The sequence below is a fragment of the Zymoseptoria tritici genome, chromosome 2 (genome assembly GCF_000219625.1).
Source record: "Zymoseptoria tritici IPO323 chromosome 2, whole genome shotgun sequence".
NCBI classification, from domain to species: domain Eukaryota; kingdom Fungi; phylum Ascomycota; class Dothideomycetes; order Mycosphaerellales; family Mycosphaerellaceae; genus Zymoseptoria; species Zymoseptoria tritici.
Window position 1 is genome coordinate 1,831,493 of NC_018217.1, and position 24,922 is coordinate 1,856,414.

Genomic DNA, 24,922 nt, shown 5'->3' on the forward strand with positions numbered 1-24,922 from the left:
TATACATAGGTACGTTTCGTCTCGTCTCATATCTTGGGTGTCAAATGTTCCACGTCCAAACGTCCGTCGAAAGCCCACGACCGTGGCAGATTGGCTCGTCGGAGAGTTTCCTCAAATGCCGCATTGTACACAGCCGCAACGCCAGCAGAGAATGAGCAATTGCCAATACGCAATACGAACGACCTCGGATTCTTCCCCACAACACATTTATCCAAGCTTCACAAGTTTACCAGCAGAACAGCCGAAGCTCTATTGTCTCGGCCCCACGAATTCCTTTGCGAGTTCACCTTGGCAAAATTGCGCAGCACCAAAAAGTGACGTCGCGATAGGAAGGTGGTTGTGCGAAGGGAGTCTCTATAAAAGATAAGATGTGTTGCCAGCACCATGGGAATGGCTATTGTGAGTGTCATCATCAACATAGGGCACCTCATCGGCTTCTGCTCCAAATCTTCCGGCAAAGCCCGATCCTTGCAAGAGAGCTTTCGATAAGCGTGATGAACGAGGAGGCTTGACGACGGTTCACACATCTCGATCTCAGCAATTCTCAACAGTCACAATTCAAAAGGTGAGGCTGAAGAAAAAGAAGAAGAAGTGCAGTCAACATAAACCTCGTTCGCACGCGAGAGGCAAGGTATGTTTTAAGCATAACGTGCAAATGCCTTGCAAGCGCAAGATCTCCCGTTCACGCAAGGGCTGGAGAGGATCACGACATCGTGCGCTACGACACATGCGAGTGCAGGCAGCTGTAGCTTTTGCGTATAGCAGAGATGGCTCTTGATGAAGACCCTACCAGAACAAGACTTTGTTCAGACTCGACTTTTACAGCATCCGTAGTTCGGCTTGCCTTGCCTCTACACATGCTACCCTAAACATTCATCCAGAAGGATGAAGCATATCCGAACCTCACTCACATTCTATTGATTAACCGACCGACGTCGACTTGCTTTTGTCGTACGCATCTCACGCCAACTCCAATACTGAGACGAAGATCCGACTGGATCTCTCACGAGAACTGCAGCGGGGTTCCGAAAGACGTGATCCATCGCACCTCCAATCATCAACTCACCTCACTTCCACAACACAACTCCCCAATAACCTGCCACCTCATCCCCAACACCCACACCTCCACCCACCATGTCCTCCCCACCTCCCAACCCTACCCAAACCACCACTCCCTCCTCCATCCCCGACGCCTCAGACTACAACCTCACTCCCACCCTCCCCAACACCGGCCTCCGCTCCTCCCTCCCCAACTACGGAGACCCCCACTTCGCCCTCTTTCTCCGCAAAGTCTTCATCAAAGCCGCCGGCTACTCCACCTCATCCCTCTCCCGCCCTTTGATCGGCATCATCAACACGGGTTCCGGTTTCAACCCTTGTCACGCGAATGTGCCGCAATTGATTGAGGCGTGTAAACGGGGGATTCAGTTGGCGGGTGGACTTGCGGTGGAGGTACGTTCGAACCTGCGTGTGAAAGGGAAGGAGATTTGTTGATTGATTGGTTTGGACGAACAGTTCCCGACGATTTCGTTGCATGAGAGTTTTGCCAAGCCGACGAGTATGTATTTGAGGAATTTGATGGCGATGGATACGGAGGAGATGATTCAGGCGCAGCCGTTGGATGCTTGTAGGTCTTTGCAGTGTTCACTTGCTTGCGAGCTGACTCGCTGACATCGCAATGAGAGAAGGTGTGATGATTGGAGGCTGCGACAAGACTGTGCCGGCGCAGTTGATGGGTAGTATCAGTGCAAACAAGCCTGTGAGTAAACCAGACTTTCACGATCTCTGCGTGATGGCTATTGTTGATGATGCTCGCAGGTCATATCGCTTTTGACAGGACCTATGATGCCCGGATCGTTTCGAGGTGAACGGATAGGTGCTTGTGAGTTGGTTTCTTGAAGCGCGTATTGGATGACGCCAAGAATTAATTATCCATTCAGGCACTGATTGCAGGAGTAATTGGGCGGCGTATCGAGCCGGAGATCTCGACATTGAAGACATTGCCGAGATCAACGACGAGCTGGCACCGGTACGATGATCAATCGATGTCTTCCTTTGAGACGCTCCAAAACTTACGATATGTTACAAGACAGCAGGCACATGCGGAGTAATGGGCACAGGTGAAATCGCTTCACGCCTTTTACCAAGGGTTCCTCATCTCACCTCTTCGCAGCAAGCACAATGGCCTGTATAGTCGCAGCCCTCGGCCTAATGCCTTTGACCGGCGCCTCCGCCCCCGCTGTCTCCTCCGCCCGTCTCCGCGTTGCCGAACAAACCGGCGCCGCCGCAGTGCTGCTAACCACAACCCACTCGCACCTCAAACCACAAACCCTCCTCACGCGATCGTCCTTTCTCAACGCCATCACAGTCCTCCAAGCCATCGGCGGCTCCACCAACGCCGTAATCCACCTCCTCGCCATCATAAACCGCCACCCCGACCTCGCGGGCACCATCACCCTCCAAACCTTCGATGACATCGGCCGCAGCACCCCTCTCCTCGTGGATCTGAAGCCAACTGGCGCGAATTACATGACTGACTTCCACAATGCGGGAGGCATGCTTGCTCTACTACACACACTACGTCCACTCCTCGACCTCTCCGCACTAACCATCTTCGGCACCACGCTGGGCGAAATGCTCGACGCCACGCCATTCAAACCGTTCCCGTACTCCACCTCCTTGATCCGTCCACTCTCCGATCCTCTATACCCCGCCTCCGCCCTCGCCGTGTTGACAGGGAATCTAGCGCCTGGCGGAGCGGTGTTGAAAGCTTCCGCCTCAAAGGATCGGAGACTATTGGAATTCGAGGGCAAAGCGGTGGTATTTGAGGATTCGATGGATTTGGCGAGGCGGATCGACGGGGAGGAGTTGGAGGTTACGAGGGACTCGGTGTTGGTGTTGAAAGGGATTGGACCGATTGGCAATCCGGGGATGCCGGAGGCCGGGGTGATTCCTATTCCGAGGAAGTTGAAGCGGGTGGGGGATATGTTGCGGTTGTCGGATGGACGGTGAGTTTTTAGGTGTAGAAGTGGTTTGTGGTGATAAGTTTGCTGACGAGTCTGGGAGTGTAGGATGTCGGGAACTGCTGGTGGTACGATTGTACTGCACATCTCGCCGGAGTCTGGGATTGTCGACTCGCCGTTTGGGATCCTGAGGAATGGAGACACGATCCGGTGTAGTCTGGAGAAGAGGCTACTTGAAGTAGACCTCACGGCGGAGGAGATTGCAGAGAGGGTGGAAGAGAGGAAGGCGAGTTTGGAAGATAAGGGCAAAGCGGTGAGAGGAAAGCGTATTGTGGAAAGGCAGCGTGGATATCGAGGGATGTATGAAGCGACGGTCAATCAGGCGGAGGAAGGAGCGGACTTTGACTTCCTCACAGCGAAGGGAGCGTTTTGAAGGTCTGGTGTTCGCGGAGGAGGGAGAGAGTCGAGAGCTCGTACATGTCTTGACTGGCTTTATCCTCACACTGGCACATACCAATGAATGATACGACGAGCTGCATATCTCTGTCGACGTTGCCAGCTCTCGTCGCGATCGCTGACAGCGCGATTTGTAATCCGCTTCTGATCTCGACAGCGTCTCAGTAGTACTGTGTTCAAGTATGTACAGTCAGCTATTCGCAAAGATCCTGCGTCTAGCGAGCGCTGTTTCTTGACAAACGGTCAACAACGAGAAAGCAGTGCAGTGCAGTGCAGTCCACCTCAGCCATCGACATTTAATTCTTCCCCTCGGCAAGCGCGATTGAGCCACCAGCCGAAAGCCGACTAGCTCGCAACGGGTGCTCCCTTCCAGCTCGCTCGCTCATTCTCTCACAACGACCTCGTTCTCAGGAATCTCCAGCTCAGTCATCATCGGTTAGTCAGCCTTCGAACCTCGACTCCGAAGCAGCACGATCCCGGGACTGGTCAGGTATGTCAGTCGCATATATGTTGGCGCACATCACGATGGCGACAGTGGCGAGCGCAAGGGTGAGGCAGGCGGGGCACCATGCTGACAGGAAATCGCGCATACAGGATCGAGCATCGCCGCCGTCGGTCTTGTTGTCGATAAGACGACACCCCGGGTGATTGAAGAGAGTGTTGCCTACGCGTGGGATTACAGCAGATAGAAGGGCGAAGTCGAGTTCGTTGTAGCGCGAAGAAGTGAACAGCGAGGAAGCTTCGGCGCATCGGAAGAGAGAGATTGCGACAACGGGATCGAGACCAACACTGAGCGTTGTCCGACTCCACGACGCGCTTCGGTCGATCGCCTACGGACAGCGTCTGCTGCGCGAACATGCAACGTGCTCAGGTGAGAGGATACTGCGTCGTCAAGAACGAGCAAGACTCGGCTAATACCTCAACAGCAAGAGCCGCCTCTCGAGATGAGTTTGCGAGAGCACCTCCTGGCCGCCAGCCAGAACACCAACGCCGCTCCAGCACCATACCCTCCTCCAGGACCCACACAGGCGCAGAGCCATGAGATGCCCTACCAACGCTCCGAAGGCAGTCCGCATGAGCAACATCATCATCTCGATCCCAACGTTACCGGCCAGCAGATGCCATACGGAATGGCTGGTGATGGCATGGATGATGGGATGGGTCCAAACTCAGCTAAGGGCAAGAGGGAGCTGTCGACGAGCAAGCGTGCTGCGCAGAATCGAGCTGCTCAGGTATGTTGGAAGCTCATCGAGTATGTAACAGCGCCTCACTAACACTCCTCCAGCGCGCCTTTCGTCAACGCAAAGAAGGATACATCAAGAAACTCGAAGAGCAAGTCAAAGACTTCTCGTCTATGGAGAACAACTACAAAGCCCTCCAAAACGAAAACTACCAACTCCGCGAATACATCCTCAACCTGCAATCTCGCCTTCTTGAGAACCAAGCCGAATTCCCTCCCGCTCCTTCACATATCAACCTCTCCACCGAAGGCGGCCCACCAAACCAGCAATCCGACCCCTACCCGTCCGCTGAACAACAGCTGCGGGACGAAATGGAACATCAGCAACACGACGGTGGGGAGATGGATCCGAACCAGCCGCATCCTCCTCCGCCCGCACCTGTCGTCGCGAGGGAGGATCCTTCGGCTGTGAGTCGAGGTGGACTGGAGCAATTGCAAGCCGCGGCGCAGCAAGGAAGTTCGCCGTATGGCGAGTATCCGCGAGAAACGCCGGGTAAAAGCGATGCGCAGGGTGGGGAGGTGTCGTAGGAGGCATGTTACCCTCGCTTGAAGGGGAGGAGTCCTCTCCGACGGCCTGCGCGACTTGATTCTGTGCTTCGCGAGGATGCTCCGGTGTAGGGTTGTTCGTACGCTGTTGGGAGGGCATGATTATGCTTTAGGGTGGATTATGCGCGGGAAGAGGGAAGAGGGATTCTGCAACTGCTATGCGATGCAGATTGTATTTTTGCTCTCACGAGTTTGTGCTATTCTGTTCATCCATCGACAGACTTTTTCACTTGAAGAATGATACCTTTACTTTTCACGACCCACTACCGACCTCCGTGCTTTTCTTCAGATGACTTGCGATTAACTGGGAGACGAATTTTGAAGTCCGATGTTTGACTTCCCAACCTTCCGCGCAACGTCCATCACCCAAGAAGAGCTCGGCTGGCTTGAAGGGTGCATTTTGAGCGGAGGCACGACGGTGAGAACTCAGATGCTTGCTGTTCAAAGTTCTGTTTGATTCCTTTCGAATCGAGGTCTGCTTCGGCTTTGACGTCAATATTGCCAAGCTCATACGTCCTAGCGTACAACTCGCCGAATCCATCATAGCCTACACCACCACTCCCCATAACTCATTGATCTCACGCGGCCCTCTGAGGCCGATACTCCTCCTTCAACCTCCACTTTCCCCTGCCCCGTCCTCCCTTCTCCAGCTCCGCAATCGTCTTCAACATCGCCTTGAACTCTGCCGTCCTCTGCTCACTGCCACAAAAGTGATTGAAGTGATCGATCAGCATTTGCGTGTACGCCGCGCCACCTTGAGCGAGGAGGTAGTCTCTGATCAGGACGAGAAAGTCTTTGCCTTTGGGTTGATCGGCTTCTGCTCTGCCACCACGACGTGCACCGCGGTGAAGGGAGGAAGCCGCGGGTGTGGAGGCGGAGGACGGCGTATTGCCCAGTTGGCGGGCTTGAAGATTCGCAAGCACAGATGCAGAACTCGGTCCTCCACCACGCATACCGCCTCTCCCGCCACGCCCGCCACGCATACCGCCTCGCGCTGAGGGAGGTGGACTTGGTGTGCGGCCCGCGCGACCCATTTGGCCCGTCCAAGTCGGTACACCGGCCGGTAAAGAGCGAGCGATCTCCCCAGCACGCTGCAATTCCTTCGCGGCTTGAGATGCCACGCGTTTCGCTTCGCGCTCGATCATGACCGGGTCCGCGCGGAGGGGAGCGCGTGCGCCGTTGATGATGGCGTCGTGGTCTTGGGCGGATTGCACGCCTGTGCGAGCGAAGATGGAGGAGAGGACGCGGTCGTCTCGGTTGGTGGAAGTGGTGCCGTCTGGGTTGGAAGCTTCGGCCGTTTCTTCCTCCTCGCCTTGCCAGTCTTCTTGACGGGAGATGCCGAAGATGTCGTTTACTGCGGCGCGATCTTGGGCTTTCTCGGCGTCTTCGGGAGGTGTAGGGAGATTGTTGGTGCTGGCTTTGGGACCGGACAGCTGGACTTCAGTCCCTTTGAAGATGCTGCCAGTCTCGGTCGGGCCGTCGCTGGCATCACCGAGGGTGAAGAGGTCGTGGAGGTCTTTCAGGTGAAATGTCTGTCGCTGTTTTGGGTCACGGAGAATCTTATTGGTCAGGAACTGCTTGAAGATCTGACGATGATAGATTTTCTCCTCAATGGTGCCTGCTGTCATGAGACGGTAGATCTCGACCTCGCGCTTCTGACCGAGACGCCAGGCTCGCTCGCGGGCTTGCACATCGGTCGAAGGGTTCCAGTCAGGGTCGTAGATGATGACACGATCTGCTCCAGTCAAATTGACTCCAAGTCCACCCACTTTTGTCGTAAGGAGGAATACGTGCAAATTCTGATCCTTGTTGAACTCATCGACGAGGTCTTGCCTATCCTTGATGGATGTATTGCCATCCATGCGACGATAGTTGAAGCCCTTCATGCCTTGAATGAAACTCTCGAGGATATCCAACATGATACGATGTTGCGCGAAGAGCAATGTCTTGTGACCGTTGCGTTTCCAGATCTCAAGCAGAGCCTTGACAACTTGCATCTTTCCAGATTTGCTGCCGGTGCCATATGCATAGCTAGTCTTCTTCGACAAAGTTTTGTGCTCAACCAGATCTGGATGATTGCAGATCTTTCGTAGAATGTCGATCCCGTAGAGTGCCTGTCGTTTGCCATTCATGATGGAAGACATGTCATCGGAGCGAAGGAACCACTCGTAGGCATCGCGCTGTAGTTTCGTCAATTTGCAGAAGAGCACGCGTTCGCTCTTCTTGGGCAGATCGGCCGCAACGTCAACCTTGAATCGTTGGAGAAGATAAGGTGAGATCGTGTCCTTCAACGTCTCCGCGCACTTCATCGCCGTCTCAACTTGAAGATTCGATGCATTGGCGTACCCGCCCTGTTTGATGGGTACTTCAAATTGGCTCTTGAAGTTCACCAAGGTGCCAAGTCGCATGGGGAAGACGAAGTCGAACAGAGACCACAGCTCTGTCAGATTATTCTGCATTGGCGTGCCAGAGAGAATGACCCGATTGTGTGTGCGGAGCTCTTTGCAGAAGATCGTGATGGAGGTATTGGGATTGCGGATCTTGTGACCCTCATCGAGCACTGCATACTCCCAGTCTGTCGGAATGAGAAGCTCCGCATACGTCTGCAGCCCAGAATATGTCGTCACCAAGACATGCCCATCACGAACGACCCGGTTCAGAATCCGCTTGGCAGAGTTGTAACCTTTGCTATGGGTCCTCTTGCGCTGGAAACTGTCTTCTTCGAGCTCATCTTCGAAGCTCGTTTCTCGACGCAGGTCAAGCATGCCGCTACCAGAAGTGTGTAGGATAGACACTCTCAACGGCGGCCACCAACGATGAAATTCATTCACCCACTGCTTCATCACCGTCGCAGGGCAGACCACAATGATTGGCTTGGTGAGCTTGTTTGAGTAATGCAGACCAGCCAAGAACGAGATGATCTGAATGGTCTTGCCCAGACCCATCTCGTCACCAATGATGCCGCCTACTTGCTGGGAGAACAATTCCCACAGCCATTGGACTCCAGTCTTCTGATAGTCGAATAGTGATGGATATATATCTCCAGGTATTCGGAAACCACCATCGAACCCAGCATCAGGTCTGCTCGGATGAGGCATCTGCCACTCTGGCTGTCCTCCTTGTATATCTTCCGGGATGGATGTCACATCGACGTCTTCCTCCTCGTCGTTCTCTGCAGCGGCACCCGATCCTTTCTGCCGAAGTCTGGCAGCTCGTCTCCTCTGTACCCAGCTTTTTAACCTTGCTTGATAGACACCTTCGTCTCCATCATCAATACCTGCAAGGTCTTCTTGCTCTTCCTCTGCGCTTCGCTTCGGTGTCCGCTTCTTCCCTCGTGCTTTGCGCTGAGCAGCCGTAGTCGGCATCGCATCGTCGTCTTCATCATCACCAGACATCCCAATTGGATCAGCATCTTCCTCCTCCGCCACTCCTGGGACGAATGCAGCATCCGAGTCATCTGCAGCTGTGCTCGCCTCTTCCGATGCCGCTCGTCGTCTTGTCTGTAGACGTCTCCGCTTCGCCGGTCTCTCAGATGCAAACTCTTCATCTTGTAGCTTCCTGGCCAGTGCTGCATCTGCGTCTGTGTCGCCCGCCGTGCTGGTTGCCGCGCTGGTCTCCGCCTGGTCGAATCCCGGCATGAGCAAATTCCTATGCGAGATTGGACCTGCCCCGTTCGCCTCCTCCTGAGCTGCTGTCTCCATGTCTTCATCATCCTCATCGTTACCTTCCTCCGCATCCAACAGCACATCGCCCAGACTTGAGGACTGCTTGAGCAAGTGCATGCCAACCTTGGAGAATGGCGTGATCTTTCCTGTACGAATGAGAAACTCTCGTTGGCTCTCTCCCGCCATACGCTTATTGCCCGCATCCTCAGCGGCCGTTTCACCACCCTGCTCATCTCCTGCCCGATGGCGATCGTCCATGCGCTTCTGTATCTGCTCCAAGTCCGTGTCGAGAGGCTTGATCAATGCGCGATTGTGCTCAATCTCCTTCCGATATCTGTTCTTGGTAGTCGAGTTACCAAAGTCAGCCAGCTTCCTCTCCAGCATCCGTATCGCTGATAGAAGACGATCTTTCTCCTTTTGTGTCTTCTCCAAGCGTTTCTTGTCTCTCTCGTCCGCCTGCTCCGTGAGCATTTGGTCCGCTTGACGTCCAATGTCTCGCTCAAGATCATCCTGATCGCGCACTCCTGTAGCAAGAGCGGCCAATTGTGCGGCTTCGTCGCCTTCGATTTCGGAGTCGTTGAGATCGGCTACAGCCTGGTTGCCACTCTCGAGTCGTTGGAATTCGGGAACGATTGTCGATTTCGACTCGTCGCTCTCCTCCTTGATGTTCTCATTACTTTCCTCCATCTTCGGCTGCTGATCTTCGTTGTGTAGAGTTGGAGATGCCATGCTGGGCGGACGAGTCCGTGAGGGAACGTCAAGGACGGCGGTGGTGATAGTGAGCGAGCGGAACGGTGATCATGTGCGCAAGCGACATGCGCGGTTCGGACGGCACCGACGCAAATGGGTGCGGTCGAGAGTCATGTGTAAAGAAGTGTGATCGAACTTCAGACGAGTGTGCTTTGTGAAGTGAATCTGTGAATGGTGCCTCGAACAATGACGTTTTGGAAACGCGATTTCTCGGAACGGCTGTGACGACGTTCGCGTGGAGCTCCACCAACGGACTTGGTCGACCGCGGTACAAACAGAGACGGACCATCTTCTAACAACAACATCTCTGAATCACCTCACCGGAATGGCCTCTCTTCCTGCTCGTCAGCCGTCGCAGTCACGCCGTCCAGCAACGTCCGAGCAACCATCACAGTCCCCAGCATCAGCATCTTCACAGGCCGCGGGGTCATCACAGTCACATGCGTCTTCATCACCAGTCCGAGCACGATCTGGGGACTCGCAAACGATCTTCGTTCACAAGCCAGATGAAGAGGACATCCAAATAGAGCAGGAATTAGAACTGGGCTCACAACAGGCACCGCAAGCGCAAGAGGAAGAGGAAGACGAGAAGCGATGTTGGATATGCTTTAGCGATCAGTCAGAAGACACACCCACGACGTCGCCATGGCGAGATCCATGCCCATGTGCTCTCGTCGCGCACGAAGAATGCCTTCTGGATTGGATCGCCGACTTGGAAGCTCCAGGTCAGCAGAACCGTCGGGGTGAGTATACTACACCCAAATGCCCGCAGTGCAAAGCGGAGATCAAGCTGTCACGTTCCACGGACCTCATCGTAGATGCGTCGCGGGCGGTGGACCGTATGAAGTCCAAAGTGGTGACGCCGACGGTGCTTGCAATGCTGAGCGGAGGACTACATTACATGAGCACGGCGTGGGGCATACATTCCATCTACGCGGTCTTCGGAGCTGAGGACGGACACCGAATACTACGACCAGTCTTGTACAACACGATACGAGCCCCAGTCGAGGTATATGTCAACTCACCGCGGGACGCTTCGAGGGTAATGTTGGATCTGTTCCTCGACCGGCTTCAGCATTGGAGACTGTACCTTGGGCTGCCGCTAATCGGTCCCGTCCTTATCCTCTCACGAATGTCCTTTGCAGACAGCATTCTGCCAGTGCTGCCGATCTTCTTCTTCGCCACGCAAAACTATGCTTCCAACGATACCGTCGATCTGACACAATGGCCACCCTCTGCCAGCTTCGCATTCGCCTTATTACCATACGCCAGAGCGGCGTACAACGCTTACTATCAGAGATTTTGGGCAGAGAAGGAGAAGCAATGGTTGAAAGAGGTTCAACCACGAGCAGGGCAGAACTCCAACGAAGCTGCGGGCGGGAATGCTGCAGGCGGGAATGCCGCACCGCAAGGGGATGCAGACGACAATGTTGTCGAAGTCCACGTCGATGAAATTCGAGTCGATGGGGGCATCTTCGGCGACTGGGAGGTTGCGATCGAGGAAATCGCCGCTGGCCAGCCGAATGACGCGCCGCCGCCGAATCGGAACAACGACGGAGCCGCCGCACCAGCTCCGGTCATACGCGATGGACGGATACAGCCATATGCAGAGCGCCTCGCAGGCCAGCTCGTCGAAGCGGAGCAAGATCTGGATCCGGAGGCTCGTCAACAACAGCCGGCTGCTGACCCTCAACCCGCGCAACAACCTGAACAGCCCGCCGAACGCCGCCTTGCCACGACTGGCACGGCGATCGCGGGTCACTTCGTCGGTGCGTTGATGTTCCCTACTGTTGCTGGTCTCGCCGGAGAGTTTCTAAAGCTCGTGCTTCCCGCGTCCTGGACGGCGCCGTCAACTGCCGTGAAGTGGCTATCCTGGAATGGAGATTACTTTCCGAAGAAGGGAGGATTCTTTCAGGCAAAATGGGCGAGGAGCCTTGTTGGAGGATGTCTGTTCGTGGTGTGCAAGGACGCGTTGAGGTTGTACGTGAGATGGAGAATGGCGCAAATGCATAGGACGAGGAAGGTGCTGAACGTTGAGAGGAGGAGTGGTAGGATGGGTCGAGTCTGAGATGAGCCACTGAGCACGAGGCAGTGTGGTGTGATGTTTTTGCAGGCTTCGGATTGCATCGGTAAGATCGGAGCGGGCGCTATCGTGGACAGAGGCCGATAAGCTGGGACGCGCCTATCATGCGCAGACACGATATCAAGAAGAGATACGAGACGCTATCGAGCGGAAACGGGTACCGCTATTCGGACCAATAACGACTTCATGATTGGCATGTAACTTAGCTCAACAGAAGCAGTAATGCCTTCGAGGTCATTCTCATAATACATTGCACAACTTGCACATGAGTGGCCTGGAGGTCGCACATTGAGCAGGAGAATCGAGGTACTTGAAGCGGAAGGACGAGAGCGTCCTGATGATTGGCATGTAACTCAGCGTAATAGAATAAATGCTCTCGGGGTCCTATGTCGGCATGCACTTCACAAGCTCCACATGAGTGGCTTCGAGTGTGCATTTAGGGGAGGAGACGATCGTGCTTCGAAAGGAAGGAGGAGAGTGATAGTGATCGAATGATGAACTTCCAATATGACAGGCTACTCAAGCTCTAATGTAAACTCCTTTGCGAATGCTGGTTCAAATGCTGACAATCAGAAACCCCTCCCACCGAGTCGCCGCTCTAGCTATGTACAAAGGAAACCCCAATAACCAATTCCTGCATCTAAAAGGCGTGGTAAGGAGCCATCGCCTTGAAAGTGGCCCTCACATCCGACTTGTACTGCTTCCAGCCCATGCTCATCCTTGACCTCGTAGAGGAGCTAGTCGACTTCAAGCTCTGAGTGGGGGTGGCAGTCTGGAACGACATGGCGACTCGTTGCGGCTCAGCCTCGACTGGTGCTGGTGCGACTTCAGGTGCGTCGACGGCGGCCTTGGAAGAGTTGCGAGATGAGGCGATGGAGCCGGCGTCGTTGTCGAGGTGGATCTCTGTGACGAGCGATGGGCGGGCGAGGAAAGCCTGCAGGCGGGTGTCTTGGGTCTTGGAGATGATGATGTCCGTGACTTCTTTGACGTGGGTGGTGAGGAATGGCTTGATGGTTGTTGGGGCCTTGTAGGCTGGGTGGGCAGAGGGGATGGTCATGCTGATGGCGGCCATTGTGTTGGTGTGGTTGTTGTTGATTTGTTGGAGTGAGAGTGGTGGCTGTTGAGTAGTTGGGGTGGTGGTGGTGGTAGTGGTTGATTGAAGAGTGGATTGAAGTGTTGGTTGATTCGATGTTGTTTGATGTTGTAGAAGCTCTGATTGTGTGGAGTTGATGTTGTGCTGATGTTCCTTTCTCGGTGGGAATTCTGCCACCTTATATATCCCACATCCTGCCATAGCAACTCCCTCGAATCAGTATACCACATATTCAAGTCATAGCGTTCGGTGTCTCCGAGATGGTGGCTTGCGTTGGACCAGGTTCAAGCCTCCACGGAACTTTGGTGGTGCCAGCAAGATCATACTGTGGCTGCCTGAGTCTCAGCTCCCCGTTGCGAAGGCTTCAGGACGGGAGATGAAAAGCATGAGCAGTCGGATAAGGCTGAAGCAGCAACTTCGCACTAGGAGCCAGAAATTCCGCGCTAGAATTCTGTCCAGCATCCTGTCAAGGTTTAGCGTATTCACTAGCGCAGAAGTTTGAAGTGAGTGAGCTGTCAATAAACTTCACTGTGGCTGGCTGAGCTCGCCAAAAGTTGGCTCGTCGTCGCGCGCTCCGAGAAATTGCGCTACTCGTGCAGTGGGCTGACTTGCTGCCGCGTGGCCTGGCGCTCCGATTCACAGCCCATTAGTGGTCGGGCACAAGTGGTACTCTGAGGCTCTGCGCAAGAAGCCCTATCCTTGGCACTCATGTGCTTGATTCTTCTAGCGCCAGCCATGCACGTGGCATCCGGGGAACGCGATGAGCTCTGATCAACGTGCATTGCGTTGCATGGCTGCCGGAGGAACGTGTCGTTCCTGTTGGATCGTGAAGATTGTGGCCCTGGTCAGTGCTGGACTCAGCTGCGCATTGTCGTGGTCTGACCGCTCTTGTTTGTTCGATCGTTCGATCTCGTCGAGATTGGCGCTGGTGTGCGTGGTATGAGCAGATACGACGGGCTCAAACTGCAGAAGCTGCTGTGAGTGCTGCCTCGAAGCCGGACTACCTAATCATCGGAATCAGGCTCTCCGTGTCGAGCCAGGCAGCGGCTTCCATGTTCTGCACACCATCGGCATGGTCACTTGTAAAGTCCACGAGTGTCTCCTCTTGCCGAGCACGTCGCCAAAGCCCGTTATCAGCTTCGAGCGATATTGCAGTCTCAGGTCAGCTCACGTCGCAACCATGTAACCACGTTAGAGGTACCCGTGAACACTCTTTAACCAACCCCAGCCCATCCTCTAGCTTACCACTCCTCCCACTCCCACATGTCTTGCCCAGCATAGGGCTGAGCAGATCATATCTTGCAGTGGTACTAGCAATGGTTGGGTAGGATCATACAGCGATTCATCGTGCAAGCCGCGCTTCATTTCATCAGCCCACCTTGTCCCGCCTCGACCTCCCGTGCGCCGTAAGGCTGAGCTGAGACTCGCACTGCATTGCAGTAGCGCCCGCGTATGGTCCGGTCGACAGGAAGGAGTGCCCGATGGCATTCGCTTGAAGTTACGCCGTCTCGAGTTGAGAGGAGGATCATGCGATAGTTGGTCGGTTGCTTGGCTTTGTGGTATCGCTTCGCGAGATCTGTGAATTTTGTGGAAAGTTTGACACGTGGAGTGGTATTTGTGGTGCCGTGTGCCGGGAGGATGGACATCAGGAGTGGTGCATGATGGGAGGAGATATCTGGATGAGTTGATGGGATCTGCGATCTTTGTGAGCAATGCTCTTCGCAATATTGTCGAGGGAGTGAGACGGATGTCCTGCAGCTCCTGCTACCGCTTAAGTTCCGCAGCCTGGCTTAGGGTTAGGGTCACCTTGCTTGGGGTAAACGACGAAACACCCTGCTAACTCCCGCCGTGTACACGCTCAGATATCTTGTCAAGAGATATGGAATGCTCAGTACAATCTTCTATGTTTTTGCCCGCAATGCAGTCGTGCATGCGAGTTAGCAGGGCATCTCAGCAAACACGCAGGATAGCCGAACAAGTAAGTGAGCAGACATGCCCCGGTAGCTGATATGCCAAACAGTCGTATACGTAACTCGACAAAGCGTGCTGAACGATTGTCTGCTTAAGTTGGTTAGACATGTCAGATCGTCGGTGTAGGTAAGACAGTAGGGCATGCAGCATGCTATGCGAGTAGTTCTGGCTGTCCGGTCGTGGAGACACTGGGTTCCGCAGCAGTGGCTTGGTCAACAACAGACGAGCGTACATCGACTGCAAGCGAATTTGTCAAGAAGAGTTCCGTCATCCACTTCGTCAATTTCAGTATGTACTGTAGTAGCTCTCTGCAGTAGTAGCTGTCTCTCCGCATTCATAGGTATTCAAATCCGCGCGTACGTTCCTTCCGCTATGAGTATGCCAACCCACATGCAATCGCTTCGACCATGCGCATGCCCTTCTCGCGTGGTGCATGTCTCATTCTCCATCCTGCCTTTCGGCCTTTCATACAACCCAATGCCAGCCATCAAATTCTCCTCACGTCCCAGCATACTTTGGCCCCTCTCCACCCTGCGGCGTCTGCCAGTTGATATCCTGATGTGGGACCTTAATGTCACATGTCTTGCAGTGCACACAATTCTGCGCATTGATCTGGAACCTCACACCCAAATCCTTGCTCTCATCCTCGACGTACTCGTACACGCCAGCGGGACAGAACCGATTCTCCACGCCCTGGTACTTGGGATACGTCTCTTGGGTGTGCTTGTCCCAGTCCTTGACTTGCAAGTGGCAGGGTTGGTCTTCCTCGTGGTTGGTACCCGTGCGAGAGACGGACGTCAAGATATCGAATGAGATTTTGCCGTCTGGCTTGGGGTACTCGATCTTTTTGCATTGGTCGGCAGTCTTCGTGGCGAGGTGATCCTGCTTGCCGTGTTTCAGAGTCCAAGGCATCTTGCCGCGGAAGAGGTATGCTTCCAGTCCGGAGTATAGGATGCCACCGTAGAGACCCAGAGCGGTGTGAAAGGACGGTCGCATGTTACGCACTTCTTTCAGCTCTTTCCAGATTGAAGACTTGCGGAGTTTGTCTTCGTAGTCGAAGAGGAAAATGTCACCTGTCTTGTCGGTGCTATCGGCAAGAGCGGAGTAAGCTGCTTCGGCAGCGAGCATACCTGATCGCATAGCAGTGTGTGTGCCTTTGATCTTGGGTACGTTTAGGAATCCTGCTGTGTCGCCAATGAGAGCGCCACCAGGGAAGGCGCATTTCGGAATGGACTGAAAGCCGCCCTCGTTGAGAGTTCGGGCTGCGTACGTGACGCATTTGCCGCCCTCGAGGAATTCCTTGTAGAATGGATGCATCTTCATCTTCTGGAATTCGCCGTATGGAGCCAGCCATGGATTGGGGTAATCGAGTCCAACGACCAGACCGATGGACACCATGTTCTCACCAAAGTGGTACATCCAGCCGCCGCCATATGTGTCCGAAGGGAGAGGATAGCCCATGGAGTGTGCGACCAGACCTTTTTGGAATTTGGCCGGATCAATTTCCCACACTTCCTTGATGCCGAGACCGTATGTCTGAGGAGCACTGTCGCGGCGAAGGTCGTATTTCTTGATGACTTGCTTTGTCAGACTGCCATGGCAGCCCTCAGCGAGAAGTGTACATCGTGCGTGAAACTCCATACCGCGTTCGAACGAGTCCTTGGCGCTGCCATCTCGAGCAATTCCCAGGTCATTGGTGGCGACACCTTTTACAGCACCTTCATGCGTGTACAGCACTTCTGAAGCAGCAAAACCAGGGTATATCTCCACACCAACTTCCTCCGCTCGCTCTCCCAGCCATTTGGTCAATTCGTTCAAACTGAGGATGAAGTTGCCGTGATTGTTCATTTGCGGTGGAGCAGGTAGTGGTATGGAGCCAGACTTTGTGAGAAAGCGCATTTTATCCTTGGTCACAGCTGTGATGTTCTCGAATCGATCGGCATTGTCCTCTGATCTCCAATTTGGAAGTAGCTCGTCCAGAGCAGACGGTTCCAGTACATTTCCCGAGACGATGTGGTCACCGATCTCTCCCGCCTTCTCCAACAGCAATACCCGAAAGTCCTCATTGCCGGCTTCATTCGCCAACTGCTTCAGCTTTATGGCGGCACTGAGACCAGCTGGGCCGCCACCCACAATAACAATGTCGACCTCATCGGCTTCTCGCTCTTGCAACTTTGGACCGAGATGGTCGTCTACAGTCGCGAATCGTCTTCGAGGTGATGTCGAGATCGCCCGTCGTTGTCCGGCAGTAATGGGCGCGGGTCGGTAACATCTCACGCGAGTCTGTGAGGATGTGGTAATCGAAGCTCGCGTGGCGGCGAACCGAGATCGTGACGAAGCTGTGAATGTGATGGCCCGGGTTGTTGTTTCCGGTAGAAGAGTAAGGCGACGAGTGGCATTGGCCGAAATGATGCTAGGAACCGCCATGACCATGGGCAATGTGTACTGTGATCCAGTGAAAGAGTGAGAAGAAGTGAGGCTCTGCTCAGAAAAGCAATACAAGAGCAGCACATGCAGTACTGGCGACCCTCGGCTCAGTCATGCTTACACACTCATCTCATTGGCCGGGCCTTCCATGTCTGGTCGTCCTCTAGCTTTCTTTCACCTTGGCGCGATCTGCATCAACTCGAGTGTCGCTCCACCATTTCATCTCGACCATCCATCCCCAACGACTTCGACTTTGATATTTCATCGTCGTCGCGCATCCATCGACAAGCGCATCGAATTCTCCCTGCACCCCCGTCGCGCCCGCGCCTCACTTATTCCTCCCGCCGGAGTCTGTGCATACCGTATCCATCGAGGATCCCCACTCAAAAAGACGAGGCAGCCCATCGCGCTTTTCCTCCACCCTCCATACCTCCACAACACACACACCGCTCTCTTTCGCCATGGCCGAAGTCAGCAACACCAGGCTCTACCTGGGCAACTTGCCAAGAAACGGTATGCTCCATTTTTCGCGGTCGCTGGTCGGATAACACAGGATGCGCCTCACGCGCTTGGAGGGGACCGCACTGGCCCGTCGCTGCAGCTGCTGGTGCCATCTGTGATCCGTGATTCTGCCCACTCCTCCTGCTATGCGCTGTTGATCCGCCGCCCTGTTCCCGTTTCGCCCTTCTCGTTCACTGCTGTGGATCTGGAGCTGGAGCTGGCGCGCTTTCGCAACCCGCCACCGCTCTCCCTGGACAACGCTGACCCGGAACCGTGCTGCAGCTACCAAGGCCGACGTTGAGAACCACTTCAACACCCATGGCACCGGCGAAATCACCGAGATCAAGCTCATGAATGGCTTCGGCTTCATCGAGTACAAGGATGCCATGGACGCACGTGATGTCGTTCCAGGTATGTGTCCACCCGCATCCCATTACAATGCACTCCTGCTAACACATTCTTCCTTTAGCCTTCCGTAAGTTGACCTCATCTTCACTCCGAACCCTAGCGAGCACGCCTGTCGGGCTGCGACAAACCTCGCATCATGCTTTCAACTACTGACATACATCGATGGCTAGACGGTTCCGAGTTCATGGGTGAACGCCTCGTTGTCCAATTCGCACGCGGTAGCAACCGTCCGAGGGATGGCTTCGAGCAACAGCCACGACAGGCTCCTCGTCCTCGTCGTACTGTCCACCGGATGACCATTACCGGCCTCCCATTCGAGACCAGCTGGCAGGTTAGCAACACCCTTCCCTTTGCATTGACTCGCTGGACTTGACCGTTGTCGGATTTCGCGCCGCACTTGCTTCTTGGACATTCCATCTGTTCCGGCCTCTCCGGCTCGCTTGTGTATCCTTCGTCCTTGTTCTCAACGCGACTCCAGCTTGCTCACTTGCGCACCCAACCTCCTTGCCTGGACGGCCTCGACTTACACATTCATAGGATCTCAAGGACTTTGCCCGACAGTCTGGCTTGGATGTCGTCTACAGCGAAGTCGGCCGTGAGCGCGATTCGTCTGGAACTGGAAAGGGGTATGTATCCGCGCCGATCGACGGACCGCCTTGATACTAACAGACACAGTTCCTTTGTAGAGTACGAGACTGCGGCCGACTTGGCCGCTGCGGTTGAGAAGCTCGATAACAACGAGTTCAAGGGCGCTACCGTGCGCTGCATCTCCGACGTAGGTCCTCCGCTGTTCTACGAGCAGCCAATGTCCTTCTACACGGGCTTGACTGACAGAGCTCGAAAGCCTCAATCCGAGATTCCGCGCCCACGTGAGCGCTACCGTTCTCGCTCTCCCGGCTACCGCGGTGGCGGTCGCGGAGGATACGGTGGACCACCAGGCGACGACTACTACGACCGTCGCGGCCCACCTCGCGGTTACAGCCCTCGCCGCGACGACTACCGCCGGCGCACTCCACCACCGCGTGGCGGCTACTACGACGACCGCGATGATCGCTACGGACCACCACCACCACGTGGTGGTCGCCCGCCGGTCGACGACTACCCACCAGCTCGTGGCGGCTACCCAGCTGATGATCGCTACGGCGGCCCACCTCCACCCCGTCGTGGAGGGTATGACGCTGAGCCATACGCCAACGGACACGGTGGACGTGAGCCGTACGGAGGTCGTCCACGCTCTCCTCCGAGAGAAGGCGGCAGGGGCTACGATCGCGGCTACGATGCGCCGCCGCCGCGTGGACCTTACTGGTGATTACATTCACCGAATGGGAGCGAGCGCGATGAATACTAAATGTGAACCCTTCAGAACGCCTGGATCGAGTCGAACATTTTGAGCGATCACTCCTCCTACCGCCCTCGTCGATCGATCACGACAGAATTTGCTGCTAATGTAAGTTGATGGAGCGATGGCGAGATGGTGGAAACTTTGCTCGGACGATTCGATGGAACGGGCCTGAAATGAGACTGCTTTGACTATTTTTGCTTTTGCGCTGTTTAGTGGTGAGCTCTAACTGCAGCCGCGAACATCACGAAAAAGCTATCGCGCTTGCTTAGATTGGTTCCTCAATCGTCCTTCTTGCGGCGCTGTACAGTACGGAACCTCCGAGAAAGGACGAGGAGTAATGCAAAGAACTGGAGCGGGCGTATGATTTTGCTTGGGCCTTTTAGGGCAAAGATGCTGCGCTGCGTACGTACGGGTTAGGATGGCAATGAAAATGGACTGTACAGGTCATGATGGCTTCGAGGCGATGCTGTTGTAACAAGGTGATATTGCTCCTGGTACAGTATGTCCAAAAATAGTTGCGTTCGACATGTTCTTCCGTCACGGCCCGGTTCTCCAGTGCCAAGAGGCGCAGCAGTTGGCGCTCTCTCTTTCCAGCAGCTCTCATCTCAGGGTCGAGGTTACGTCGACTTCAGCCTCGATATCTTGTTCTCGTCCTCCACGAACATCATGGCAGCCTTGCCAGTTTTCCATCCAACAGCAAATACAACACGCGTCTTATCGAATCATTGATATCGACTCGAATTATTGTACCTCCTCTTCGACACGATCGCGACACCGGTTATCTTCATCCACGTGGAGTGTGGAGCTCTCGCGAACCCCGAATCGCTCCAGCATCGACCCGTTGAATGCCGTTGGCGGCGTCAGCAGCATCACGATAGCCATCGCGCATAGTCTACACCTCACCACATCCACCAAGACCTCCTCGCGAGACCCATCATGAACGCCGGCGGCGTCATCGCCATCATTGTCATCTTCTCCCTCCTCCTAGGCTTTGGCGGCTTCACAATGTACACATCTCCTCATCCTCCGTCCATTCAAGCACAATCTTCTAATACTCCCCTCACAGCTACACCCGCCTCCGCGCCAACCGTCTCGGCCTCCCCCGTCCGCCCCTCTGGAACCCCTTCGCCAACCGCTCCTCCTCCTCCCCCGAATACGCCGCGCCCTCTCCTGCACCCCACAACCCACTCACCTGGCTCACCTCGAAAATCGCCTCGTTCCGCAACCAACGCACAGCCGGCGGCGCGTACGAAAGTACCGCTTCCTACCCTTCTGGCGGCGCACGAGGAGCAAGTGGAGGAGGAGGGAGACGAGGTTTTGGACCCCTCGATCCGGATGAAGCGTGGGATAGTCGGGTGGAGAACGAGATTGGAGGCGGGTATTACGAGGGCGAAGACGTGGAGCTCGGACACTCGGGTGCCGCGGGTCCGTATGGTGGAAGTGGATATGGAGGTTCAGCGGGGTACGCGGAACCCGGGGTCGGGGTGGGTGGAAGGGGACGAAGTCGGGATCGACAGAGGGAGGTGGATGAACGGTATGAGGTTGAGACGGGCAGGGCGAAGAATCCTTTTGGAGACGATGCGGCGACGGAGAGTCTGAGGGGGGTGAGTCCTCGGCCGCATACGCAGGATACGGAGTATAGAGGAGGAGGGCAGAAGGGGAAAGTGAGCGCGATGCAGCATAAGAAGGGGGCGGAGAGTGTGGATGATAGTCCGACGGAGAGGAGGAGTATGTTTACGGAGGATGTTTGACGAGGAGAAGATGGATCAGTGGTGGTTTCACACGCAGTGTACATGAAACGAACGCGTGGGAACGTTTGAGCTGGGTCGGTTCAATACGCCAAAATGCTTGTACAGCTTGTTTTACTTTGCAAGTTTTGTGTAAGAGGGCGAGCGATGCAGCGGAGTGGGTGGACTTGGAGACCTGTTCGTGGCCTGCGACTCGATTCACGGGTCAAAATTGAATTCGTTCAGCACTGTAGCGACGATCATGCCCTTTGATCGGGTCCGCTTCATGGTCATTCTGAGATAAATGTACTCTTCTGCATGTCCCATCACAGTTCGACTAGACGTTTTGCTGTAGACGAATGTTCTCGCGAGATCTGTTCGTTCGTCTATGGGTATTTGCTCTGTCCTGCTCATACAGTTCACCCGTTCTTTTTATGAGCATATCGAAATGATCCATATCTCGGACTTCTCAATAAGCAAGCCCAAAAGCCAACTGTAACGACCCGAGCTTTCGTCTTTCGACCTCTCTCTTCTTCTCTTCTCCTCTATTCATACTCCTCACCCTCATCATCACCAAGATCCTCGAACCCACCAATCACACCAAACTCATCCATCTCAAGTTCCTCTTCCTCTTCCTCCTCCACCACCTCCTCTTCATCATTCGCAGTTGGCCAATCCGCGCCTGCAAAGTCCGCCGCCGGCTCTTCCGCTTCTTCAACAAGAGATGGCAGTCTCCTCGCAGCTCCACCGCGGGTATCCTCCTCCACCTCATCTTCCTCCCCATCCTCACTACCTGGCGGCGGCGAACTGGCATCGATCTCGCTCTCCGGAGCAGGCGTAGCGCTCTGCCTCGTGGCATCAGCCGGCGTGCCCGCCCTCGTAGCATCCGCGCTCGTCTCCACGCCACTACTCGAAGCAACACTTCCCTCCCGTCCATAGATCCTCTGCAGCGCGCTGAAATCCACGTGCTGCGACTTCATCGGCGCGCGCTTCTCCAACATCGCCCTGGCCGCATCCTCGGGCGTCTCAATCGGCGTGTCGCCTTCTGTAAGCACACTGCCATCTCCCATACGACTGTGTTTTCTCTTCGGCTTGCCGTTCTTTTTGAGTTTCGAAGCGCGACCTTTAGCGGAAGGAGGGTTGACTTTCGCCATTAGATCACGCTCGGCTTGTTTGCGTAGCCAGTCCTCATTGTGCGCGACCCAGATTTGCTCTTTGATCTTCGTTTCTGCCTCGGAGAGCATACAGTTTTCCACCTCCGGGTCGTTTTCGAATTCTTTCTCGAGTTGTTCGGCCGTGAGGACTTCGCCTGGTTGCCATTCGGTTGGTTCGCCGAAGACGTCGATGCCGAGTTCCACGCGGCGGGATTTGGTTCGTTCGGCGTCGAGTTTTTGTTGGATTTCGGCGGAGGCTTGGGCGCGGCGTTGTTCGAGGAGGATTTTCTCTTCGGCTTTGGCTTTGGCGACGTCGGAGGTGTTGTCTTGGACTTGATCATTTTCGAGAGCCGCCTCGATTTGCTTCTCGAGGTAGTCTTCTTCGGCGAGTTCTTCTTGGGATATTTCGATGGGTGTCGGAGCTACGACTGCGGCTTTGGGTTTCCGTCCACGCTTGATGGTGGCGGACTTGTCTACGGGAAGAGGAGTAGGGTCGCGTTGAACAGGAATGTCAGGTATGACGAAACCATCGGCGTCGACGCGATGAGGTGGAGCCGGTCTAGGTGGAGCAGCGGATGGTTGTGATGTACTAGATGATGATGCTTCGGGTTGGTCTTGCTGAGGGGGAGCTGGTGATTGTGATTGCTCGTTCTGCGATGGTTGTGGTTGACTACTGCCAGATGTCTGTTGCGAGTCCGGAGGTGTTGGCATTGGTGCATTCGACTTTGTCAACGCTGGATCGATGTTGTCGGATGTCTTTTGACGCTTTCTGCTTTGTTCTTCTGCATCGGTGGTCTCAACAGACGACAGCCGAGACGAAGCATCAGTCGCATCGTCCGGTATGTCAATCGGCTGCTGTGACCTCGCCTGTGATGCACGCTCCTCCAACTCCAGCATATGCGCAGCACGTTTGCGCTTGCGATTCGCCATCAATCTCTGGGTGTGCATGTCGCCGCTGAACGATGGCGGGTCGTGTTGATGTACGATTCGGTTGCCAATCTCTCGGAAGAGCTGCACTGTCAGACTCGCACTCTTCGTTACCCGGAACTCTTCTATCCGCTTTGCGATGGTGACATCTGCGACTTTCGACACATACACAACTTCTCTCACACTGCGCTGGAAATTGTTCATGCGTGCTGCGAGGATAATGCAAGCTCCACACAGTCCAGCAGGATGGCGACCAGACACGATCCAATCTCGATTCATGCGTTTGATGATCTTGAGAGCATCTTCGGCGACTTGCTTCGTCTTCTCCGCGAACTGCAACTTCTCGCAGTACTTGTGAATGAGAGGCTCCAACTCGATCAGATGTTGATGACCGATGTTCTCGTTGTTGATGTAGAGCTCCTTGCACATGTCTTTGTACACCTCACCCAATCGAAAGACGTTGATGTGTACCAACTCGGCAATGTCCATCAATAAAATTTGGTTGTTGGTTTGACGACGGCAGGCAGCGTAGAGGCAAGCAGCGACAACCTCATCTGTCTTGCGACCTGCGGAGAAGTTGATGTTGGCTGCCAGAGTCCAGATCTGATTTGCCTGAACGGAGACATTGTCGGTAATGCCCAGCTTCGGACACAGCTGTTCCAAAGCACGGCGACCAGCGTTTTGAATGTCAGCAAGAGTGTTCCTCTCGCCGCCTCCGACTTTGCGATATGCTCCAGCTCCGAGGGTCCTGGCGTGACGGGAGTTGTCGTTGACAGTTCCACCTTGAACGGTAGCACGACCTCCAGTCTGTTCCTCAAAGGTGACTTCGGCGACGATGTTGGATTCGTTGATTTGAGTATAACAATGTTTACAAATGGTAAGGCCGTCGTCTTCGGTGAATTCGGTGCTGCCGCAGTTGGGAGCTGGGCAGACTTTGACGGCGTGATCCTGCTTGCGTGGTGGAGGACGACGCGGCCGGTTCAGTCCTCCCAGGCGTTGACGTGAACGTGGAGGAGGCATGACTGTCGACTTAAATATTTCTGTTCATTGGCATGTGATTGCGATTATCGATTGAAGTGAAATAGCGGTGGCGGGAGACGAGATCGCGAGGTCCAGCGACGCGATTGCTTTATTGGTGAGTGTCAGCGAGTGTTGTATGTTGTGATATGGCATTCATCGTCTGGTTGTCGGTATGCGGGTTGGCTGGTGGCGGCAGAGGCGTGGTGGTGGTGCAGGTGAGTGTTGCGAGTGTGGTGAGTCGATGCGAGATTTTCCGCGTGCGATTGTCAGAGTGGGCGAGGCAGAAATGGCGGAGCGGGGTTGATGTTCGATCGAGTGACAAATGGTCCGTGCATTGTCGTTCGTTTGGTCCCGAGTTCGAGTCCCTTTCTCAATTTCATTACCAAAACATTCATTCATTCATTCATACCTTATTGTCAACTTCTTCACTTCACATGCGCTTTCCCGTGCAAACGACGGCATTGGCACGCAGCAATACCACTCAGCCATGGAGCGATCATACCCAAAGCAGAAGAAATGGAATCGTTTCATTATAGAGCTGACCAGAGGTGACGGGAAGTGCTTGCAGGTTCATCGCCTCAAACCATTATTTGCAGCAAGCCGCTGGCCATCGACATGCGTCCAGAGCATCTACAGTGCTATCGTTGCG

The 24,922-nt window shown here is 54.7% G+C and overlaps 9 protein-coding genes across 9 annotated transcripts; 5 read left to right on the plus strand and 4 right to left on the minus strand.

The window, feature by feature from the left end:
* Positions 1-1,134: 1,134 nt before the first annotated feature.
* MYCGRDRAFT_84625 (uncharacterized protein) lies at positions 1,135-3,396 on the plus strand (the record flags this gene model as incomplete). Its single annotated transcript, XM_003854897.1, has 8 exons — positions 1,135-1,452; positions 1,516-1,627; positions 1,689-1,759; positions 1,819-1,882; positions 1,941-2,029; positions 2,090-2,120; positions 2,174-3,008; positions 3,072-3,396. 8 exons carry the CDS (start codon positions 1,135-1,137, stop codon positions 3,394-3,396), a joined length of 1,845 nt encoding a protein of 614 aa, XP_003854945.1.
* A 268-nt stretch (positions 3,397-3,664) lies between these two features.
* On the plus strand, positions 3,665-4,693 carry MYCGRDRAFT_108068 (uncharacterized protein; the record flags this gene model as incomplete). The annotated part of the gene is made up of 3 exons (XM_003854898.1): positions 3,665-3,909; positions 4,014-4,290; positions 4,346-4,693. 2 exons carry the CDS (start codon positions 4,276-4,278, stop codon positions 4,691-4,693), a joined length of 363 nt encoding a protein of 120 aa, XP_003854946.1.
* Positions 4,694-5,804: 1,111 nt separating this feature from the next.
* MYCGRDRAFT_10100 (SNF2 family DNA repair and recombination protein) lies at positions 5,805-9,425 on the minus strand (the record flags this gene model as incomplete). Its single annotated transcript, XM_003855495.1, has 1 exon — positions 5,805-9,425. A coding segment is annotated over one exon (3,621 nt), but the record flags the coding sequence as incomplete, so codon positions are not given.
* A 493-nt stretch (positions 9,426-9,918) lies between these two features.
* MYCGRDRAFT_108070 (uncharacterized protein) lies at positions 9,919-11,893 on the plus strand (the record flags this gene model as incomplete). Its single annotated transcript, XM_003854899.1, has 2 exons — positions 9,919-11,600; positions 11,734-11,893. 2 exons carry the CDS (start codon positions 9,946-9,948, stop codon positions 11,891-11,893), a joined length of 1,815 nt encoding a protein of 604 aa, XP_003854947.1.
* Positions 11,894-12,343: 450 nt separating this feature from the next.
* MYCGRDRAFT_90765 (uncharacterized protein) lies at positions 12,344-12,775 on the minus strand (the record flags this gene model as incomplete). The annotated part of the gene is made up of 1 exon (XM_003855494.1): positions 12,344-12,775. The coding sequence occupies one exon, from the start codon at positions 12,773-12,775 to the stop codon at positions 12,344-12,346; it is 432 nt and encodes a 143-aa protein (XP_003855542.1).
* Positions 12,776-15,265: 2,490 nt separating this feature from the next.
* MYCGRDRAFT_68390 (electron-transferring-flavoprotein dehydrogenase) lies at positions 15,266-17,217 on the minus strand (the record flags this gene model as incomplete). Its single annotated transcript, XM_003855493.1, has 1 exon — positions 15,266-17,217. One exon carries the CDS (start codon positions 17,198-17,200, stop codon positions 15,266-15,268), a length of 1,935 nt encoding a protein of 644 aa, XP_003855541.1.
* A 212-nt stretch (positions 17,218-17,429) lies between these two features.
* Positions 17,430-19,412, plus strand: MYCGRDRAFT_99129 (uncharacterized protein; the record flags this gene model as incomplete). The annotated part of the gene is made up of 7 exons (XM_003854900.1): positions 17,430-17,707; positions 17,978-18,106; positions 18,165-18,170; positions 18,274-18,434; positions 18,641-18,729; positions 18,779-18,878; positions 18,948-19,412. The coding sequence occupies 7 exons, from the start codon at positions 17,656-17,658 to the stop codon at positions 19,410-19,412; spliced, it is 1,002 nt and encodes a 333-aa protein (XP_003854948.1).
* Positions 19,413-20,098: 686 nt separating this feature from the next.
* Positions 20,099-21,423, plus strand: MYCGRDRAFT_108073 (uncharacterized protein; the record flags this gene model as incomplete). The annotated part of the gene is made up of 3 exons (XM_003854901.1): positions 20,099-20,452; positions 20,512-21,173; positions 21,302-21,423. 3 exons carry the CDS (start codon positions 20,382-20,384, stop codon positions 21,406-21,408), a joined length of 840 nt encoding a protein of 279 aa, XP_003854949.1.
* Positions 21,424-21,717: 294 nt separating this feature from the next.
* MYCGRDRAFT_37171 (uncharacterized protein) lies at positions 21,718-24,273 on the minus strand (the record flags this gene model as incomplete). The annotated part of the gene is made up of 3 exons (XM_003855492.1): positions 21,718-22,452; positions 22,513-22,885; positions 23,189-24,273. The coding sequence occupies 3 exons, from the start codon at positions 24,271-24,273 to the stop codon at positions 21,718-21,720; spliced, it is 2,193 nt and encodes a 730-aa protein (XP_003855540.1).
* Between the last annotated feature and the right edge of the window lie 649 nt (positions 24,274-24,922).